Source organism: Vollenhovia emeryi, unplaced genomic scaffold (genome assembly GCF_000949405.1).
Source record: "Vollenhovia emeryi isolate VEMERY1.0 unplaced genomic scaffold, V.emery_V1.0 DF939926.1, whole genome shotgun sequence".
NCBI classification, from domain to species: domain Eukaryota; kingdom Metazoa; phylum Arthropoda; class Insecta; order Hymenoptera; family Formicidae; genus Vollenhovia; species Vollenhovia emeryi.
This window is the reverse complement of record NW_011966440.1, coordinates 8893-16332: the sequence shown is the minus strand read 5'-3', so window position 1 is coordinate 16332 and position 7440 is coordinate 8893. Positions and strand designations below refer to the sequence as shown.

Sequence of the window (7440 nt, the reverse complement as noted above, 5' to 3'; positions counted from 1 at the left end):
AAAATGAAATAACTGTCATGACAGTGCCCCCCGTTCCGCCGTCATCCGAGTTCCGATTTGACCAAGATGATTTTTTAAGTTAATTTTTTTCACTATCAAAAATAAAATTTTAAATCTCCAAGAATTCTTTTAATTATCAATTTTAATATTAATAAAAACGTTTTAATAATATCTTTATGCAAAAATGGATTGAAAGTATTTTTTAATCAGAACTGTTATCCTCTTACCGCGCATGTTTTAGCAACTAGACGATGGACTCATCAACAAAACGCGAGGCACTTCGTCTCAGGGCTGCATTCGAAAACACCATCGAAATGTCCTATGTATTATTTCATTCTTATTCACCGAATGTGAAATGATACATAAAGGCATTCGAGTGATGTTTCCGAACACAGTCCATGCTTAGATAAGCGTCCAGCGTTTTGTTACTTTTTATTTTTCCTTTCCAGTTTATCCGAGTTGATTTTCCGAGATGGTCCTGATCCACATTAACTCGGATAAACGGGACTCTATTGTACTTCAACGTTAACACTGTTGCGGTCATTATCTTCTTTTACTTTATTTAATTTTTTACACTTACACTTATCGGTGAAAAGAACTTTTCACACTTACACTTATCGGTCGCAGCAAAATAAATACAATCTTTCTCCTTTCTACTTTTCTGCCTTATTAGAGAAAAATTAAATAAAGTAAAAGAAGATTGTATCGTAACTTTGTTTCCCGCGTCATTTATATTTCCCGCGCGCGATTCTTCCCGGGATCTCCCGAGCGCTATCAGAGAAAGCGTCTCCGCCAATCGTATCGGTTCCCTCGCGTACCGCGTGGCAAGCCATTGGCGAATGAGTTCGTTGCCCCTCCACCGCGACGGCAACGTACAGCAGGCAGACAGTCGCACGCTAGTCGTTACCAGTGAGTACAAGAGTGTCTCTGAGAGTGTGTGCGTGCGTTCATGCGTGCGAGCGGATCGAGCGTATCTTCTTTGTGTTATCGCCACGATATCTCAATAAAACTTATTAAACTAAAATCCGAGCAAGTCAATCGCCTTACTCGACCACGCCCGATCTCTGAGACGAGACCAGAGATTACCTGCGTGGAGGCCACAAGGCCTGCAAGAAACATGGTCCTTCGAGCCGGATATGAGACACCCGCCACCAGGTAACCACGCACACGGTCACACAAGTAACCCAGGTCGGTACGCGAAGGCAACGGTCATCACTCGAGACCGCACGCTGCCGACGAAACGAGGCGCAAGACCCCGTTAGAGAGAAGGAGACACAGCTACATCGTCGCCGGCCGTCCGTGCCTGCCCAGTCGTGCCAGGAGGCCACGAAACGAGTGTCGCCGGCCGTCCTGCCCAGTCGTGCTAGGAGGCCACGAATCGACCATCGCCCGCCATCCGGCCCAGTCGTGCCAGGAGGCCACGAATCGACCGTCGCCCGCCATCCGGCCCAGTCGTGCCAGGGGGCCACGGATTGACCATCGCCGGCCGTCCCGCCCAGTCGTGCCGGGAGGCCACGACTCGAGCATCGCCCGCCATCCGGCCCAGTCGCGCCGGGAGGCCACGAATCGAGCATCGCCCGCCATCCGGCCCAGTCGTGCCAGGAGGCCACGAAACGAGTGTCGCCGGCCGTCCGGCCCAGTCGTGCCAGGGGGCCACGGATTGACCATCGCCGGCCGTCCCGCCCATTCGTGCCGGGAGGCCACGACTCGAGCATTGTCTGCCGTTCAGCCCAGCCGAGCCAGAGGACGCGGACCGACCTTTATCCGCCATCTTGCCGCGCCGAGGGACCCACCGAACGTCGTCCGCCGCCCCGCCCAGCCGTGCCAGGGGATTGACGACCGAAACTCAACGAGGTTAGCCCATCAATATCGCGCATTCTCAGCCGTCCGTCGGGTACGCCGTGCCGATCCGTAATTCGTCGCGTCCCGTCTGTCAGGTACGTCGTGCCGAACCGTAATTCGTCGCGTTCCGTCCGTCAGGTACGCCGTGCCGAACCGTAATTCGTCGCATCCCGTCCATTTTGCGCCGTCGCGTTCAAGATGTCCTCCGAAGAGGATCCGGTCACGTTGAAGAAGCAGCGCGCTATCATTAAGGGATCGTGCACGCGTGTTAAGACGTTTGTGGAGAAAATTGAATCTGTCACGCCGTCGGTCAGGGCTCAGCTCGCGGAACGCCGATCCAAACTAGATCAATGTTGGTTAGATTACAATGCGGTGCAATGTAAATTGGAGATGATAGACGATACCGAGAATGGCGATCGCGGGGGCTTCGAGGAGGCCTTTTATAGTCTGTCGGCTAAAATTCGAGAACTCGTGGATCCACCGCTTACCACGTCGCGCATTGACACTACGCCTTTTCCGTCGACGTCGAACGTCTCGGGAATTCCAGAAGCGGCTACGTACGTGCGACTCCCCAAGCTGAGCCTTCCGACTTTCGGTGGGAAGTACGATGACTGGTTCCACTTCTTCGACGCATTCAACTCAATCATCCATTCGAACGCATCGTTAACTAAAGTTCAGAAATTGCAATACTTGCGATCCTCGATTACCGGGGACGCGAGCGATATTATCAATTCATTGGAAATATCGGATGTCAATTACGAAGTCGCATGAAAATTGCTCAAGGAGCGTTATGACAACAAACGAGTCATCGTACACACCCACGTCAAAGCGATAATGGAGTTACCCTCCATGCACAAGGAGAACGCCACCGAGCTGCGACAAATCGCGGACGGTGCGTCCAAGCACTTGAACGCTCTTCGAGCGCTGAATCGCCCCATCGAGCAATGGGACGATTTACTTGTATTTATCGTGGGTTCAAAACTTGACGCGCTCACACTGCGAGAATGGCAAGCGTCATTAACGGGATCCGATATCCCGACCTTCAAAAAACAAGTCGAGTTTATCGCGCATCGATGTCAGGTTCTCGAGGCCACCGGCAAGGCTAATGTCGCGGGCGCGAAGATCGCCAACGCTCGTGCTTCAGCAAATGGGAAGCGCCAGGCTGCGTGCGCGGCGACGTTGAAATTCAAATGTAGCTTCTGCAAGGGTGATCATTCGGTGTATCACTGCAAAAAGTTTCTTGACCTCAGTATTTCACGTAGAAATGCCGAAATTCGCAAGTTAAAGGTTTGCCTCAATTGTCTGCGGTCTACGTCGCATACAGCAAATAAGTGCACTGCGGGCGCGTGCAGGGTGTGCAAGGCTAAACACAATACGTTGCTGCACACGACCACGTCCAGCGAGACGACCGATTCCAATCAAGAGGCGACAGAGAAATCAGGCTCAACGGTATCACCTACTGCGCTAGCCATGCACTTATCGTGCCCCCTCGACGGCAAGTATGCCATGCTTTCAACGGCCGTCGTACACGTCCAGGATCATAAGAATTCGTTAGTGCCGTGCCGCGCATTGCTGGATTGCGGCTCACAGGCGAACTTCGTATCGAGGAAGTTCCTGTCCATGCTCGGCATCACACCACGCGCCGTAGACATTTCCATCTCTGGCATAAATGGCTCGACTACCAAATCCACGCAAACCGCCCGGTTGAAAATGCAATCACGCACGAACGCATTCTCCTTCGATATAGAATGCATCGTCACGGATCGGGTTACGTTAGACTCCCGTCTTTCACGTTCAAGCGGACCGCTCTTAACCTTCCACGCAATTTACAGCTCGCCGATCCCCAATTCCACGTGTCAGCTAACGTCGACGTTCTCATCGGAGCGGATCTGTTTTGGGATTTAATATGCGTAGGGCAGATCAAGGCGTCGCAAACACACCCGACCTTACAGAAGACACGGCTGGGATGGATCCTGGCGGGTCGATTGGGCAATCCGCCCGGGCCACCGGAAACAATTAGATCGTTTCACGCAACGGTGACCAACGCGCAGCTTCACGAGCAGTTGAGCGGGTTTTGGCGCCAGGAGGACGTTGCCAACCAGCCAATCAACTATAGCATCGACGAGAAGCACTTCCTAGAAAGCGTGACCCAAGCCACCAGCGGCAGATACGTGGTAAAACTTCCTGTCAAGGAACAAACAATCGCTAAGCTCGGCGAGTCTGAAGGCACTGCGCGGAAACGATTGCAGTCACTCGAGAAGCGGTTCAAGCGCGAACCATCTTTGAAGCCACGCTATGAAAAATTCATCGACGAGTACGCTGCACTTGGCCACATGAAATTGGTTTCCCCGCAACCTGACGAAAGGGGATCCGTTTACTTGCCACATCATTGCGTGTTCAAGACCACATCGACGTCATCGAAACTACGAGTTGTATTCGATGCTTCCTGCAAAACGACCACGGGAGTATCTTTAAACGACGCGCTCATGGTAGGGCCCGTCGTCCAGCAGGACTTGATGTCCATTTTAATGCGCTTCCGCACTTTCCGGTACGTTTTTTCTGCCGACATAATAAAAATGTACCGGCAAATTTGGGTCGACCCGTCGCAGACGTCACTTCAGCGAATCTTGTGGCGAGGCGACACAAACTCGGACATCAAGACGTACGAGCTGCTCACCGTCACCTACGGTACCGCCTCGGCCTCGTACCTGGCAACGAGGTGCCTCAAACACTTGGCAGAGCAACACGAGGCTGAGTATTCGTTGGGATCGAAGATCGTCAAGCGAGACTTTTACGTAGACGATCTACTGACGGGAGCGGACACGCTCTGCGAGGCCAAGCTAATTCGGGTGGAAGTCATTCAACTATTGCGGCTAGGATGCTTTGAGCTCAGCAAGTGGGCTTCAAACTGCCCGGAGTTAATAAAGGACAGCGCGAGTCAGGATCAAGGGCCGATCACAATCGACGATAACGCAACTTCCCACATCTTGGGAATGAACTGGGATCAAGTCGAGGATACCTTTCTAATCTCACACAACGCTGCCGAAGGTCAAGACAATATCTCGAAGCGTACGATATTGTTGGGTGTCGCCAGACTGTTTGACCCTCTCGGACTCCTCGGTCCTATCATCGTCACAGCGAAACTCATCCTCCAGGAACTGTGGCAGGCAGGGAGCCATTGGGATGAATCGGTGCCGCAAGATATTCACACGCGCTGGTCAAGGTTTGAGCGACAGTTAACCGACTTAAGGAAATTGCGGGTTCCTCGGTGTGTGAAATTCTCCACGAATCCACAACGCGTGGAAATACACGGGTTCGCCGACGCCAGCCAGCGGGCGTACGGAGCCTGTTTGTACGTAAGAACCAAACAAGACGACGGCCAATACCGCACCGAATTGCTATGTTCCAAATCGCGCGTTGCACCGTTGAAAGCGATATCGCTGCCAAGGTTAGAGCTATCGGCGGCATTGTTGCTATCGCGTCTACTGGAAAAGGTTCGCGCATCATGTGATCTAGCCAACATGGAAATCTTCCTGTGGTCAGACTCCACGATTACACTAAATTGGATAAATTCATCTTCCAGAAGGTGGGAGGTATTTGTAGCCAACCGGATTGGGGAGATACAACGTATAACCGAAGTAAGGGACTGGCGGCACATTGCCTCAGCCGACAACCCGGCCGACATCTTGTCGCGCGGACTCTACCCATGTGAGCTAGGGGACGCGGGCTTGTGGTGGCACGGCCCTGCATTCCTGCAATCTCACAAGAATTGCTGGCCAAGCGGAGACTTCACCCGCCTGGGGGGCGAGGTTCCCGAAGAGCGAAGAACAGTAGCGGTCGTCCTCATCGCCGACTGTTCGATCATCAACGAATTACTGGAAAAACATTCCAACCTTAACAAGGTATGCCGCATCCTGGCGTATTGCCTCCGATGGCGCCAGAGGCATCGATCGAGCGCACCGACGAAATTCGTCTCACACGGCGAGGTAACTTACGCCCTCGAAGTCGCGTGTAGAGAGGTGCAGAAGGCAGCTTTCCCCAACGAATACAACCAGCTAAGCAAGAATGGAACCATCAGCGCATCTAGTAGACTACTGCCTCTAGCTCCCTTCCTCGATAAGGACGGATTAATTCGTGTAGGGGGGAGATTAAAAAATTCCGGTTTGCAATTCGATGCGTGTCATCCCATATTGCTTCCGCGTGAGCATGAACTAAAGAAACGCGTAATAAGCCAAGAGCACGTGCGCAGCCTGCATGCGGGAGCACAAGCCACTATGGCCGCTGTCAGACAGCGTTTTTGGCCACTTTCTCTTCGTTCCGCCGTGCGAAAAATTGTTAGAAATTGTGTGATATGCTTCAAGGCCAGTCCGATTCAGTCGGAGGCTTTAATGGGCTCGTTGCCGAGCAGCCGCGTCACCGTATCAAGGCCATTCTCGCAGTGTGGCGTGGATTACGCCGGCCCGATCATTTTAAGGGAAGGAAAACGACGCAACGCCCGCAACCACAAGGCGTACATTTCGATTTTCGTATGTTTTGCAACGAAAGGTGTTCACATCGAATTGGTGAGCGATTTAACCTCCGAGAGTTTCGTGGCGGCGTTGCGGCGTTTAATTTCCCGAAGAGGCAAGCCCTTGTATATATTCCGACAATGGCACCGCCTTCGTCGGGGCCTACAAGCAGCTTAAGGAATTCTATGAACTCCTGAGCGATACTCAAACGCAGAGTGAGGTACAGCAATTCCTTCGCGAACAACAAACGACATGGAATTTCATTCCCCCGAACGCGCCGCATTTTGGCGGCCTATGGGAAGCCGCTGTAAAGTCAGCCAAGTACCACATGTCGCGAATCATCGGTAAGGCCCATTTGACATTCGAAGAAATGTCGACAGTGCTGTGCGAGGTGGAGGCAATTCTCACTTCTCGGTCGCTCACGCAGCTGAGCTCTGATTCAAACGACTTGGCATATCTTAGTCCAGGCCATTTTCTAATCGGTGCCCCGCTCAACAGCATTCTTTGCCACAATGTGCATGACATAAATGAGAACCGGCTAACGCGCTGGCAGAGAGTGGAGCAAATACGCCAGCATTTTTGGCAAAGATGGAGTAATGAATATCTCCACTACCTGCAGGAGCGAACCAAATGGAGACTCAATAAGGGCATACAGTTGAAACCGAAACAACTGGTGCTCATTCGACAACAGGGCTTGGCTCCGTTACAGTGGCTCCTAGGTAGAGTGCAGGAAGTGCACACCGGTTCCGATGGCGTCACGCGCGCCGCTACCGTCCGTACGGCCAAGGGGTCATTAACAAGACCCTTGTCCAAACTAGCGATATTACCGATAGACGTAGATATAGATTAAGTTCATGCTACCGTTAACGAAGGTTCCTTCCTGTGATAGAATCAAAGATTATTTTCGGTTTGGGTTTGTGCCCTCGTTATTGTTAACAGCTGCGAACGTTTTCCAAGTTTGATTCAAAATCGTTTATGTTTTTCCAATGCGTTAGTTTCTCATAAGTTAGTTAAGTCTGCACACTGTTTGCGAAAATCTTTTATGTTGTTCCAATGCGCTAGTTTCTTATAAGTTAGTTAAGTCCGAACA

General features: G+C 51.7%; 2 protein-coding genes across 2 annotated transcripts; both read left to right on the top strand.

Moving 5' to 3' along the window:
- The first annotated feature begins 2040 nt into the window (after positions 1-2040).
- Positions 2041-2613, top strand: LOC105556571. The gene has a single exon (XM_012003665.1). It carries the CDS (start codon positions 2041-2043, stop codon positions 2611-2613), a length of 573 nt encoding a protein of 190 aa, XP_011859055.1.
- A 63-nt stretch (positions 2614-2676) lies between these two features.
- LOC105556570 lies at positions 2677-7200 on the top strand. Its single transcript, XM_012003664.1, has 3 exons — positions 2677-3609; positions 3675-6404; positions 6565-7200. The coding sequence occupies exons 1-3, from the start codon at positions 2677-2679 to the stop codon at positions 7198-7200; spliced, it is 4299 nt and encodes a 1432-aa protein (XP_011859054.1).
- The last annotated feature ends 240 nt before the right edge of the window (positions 7201-7440 follow it).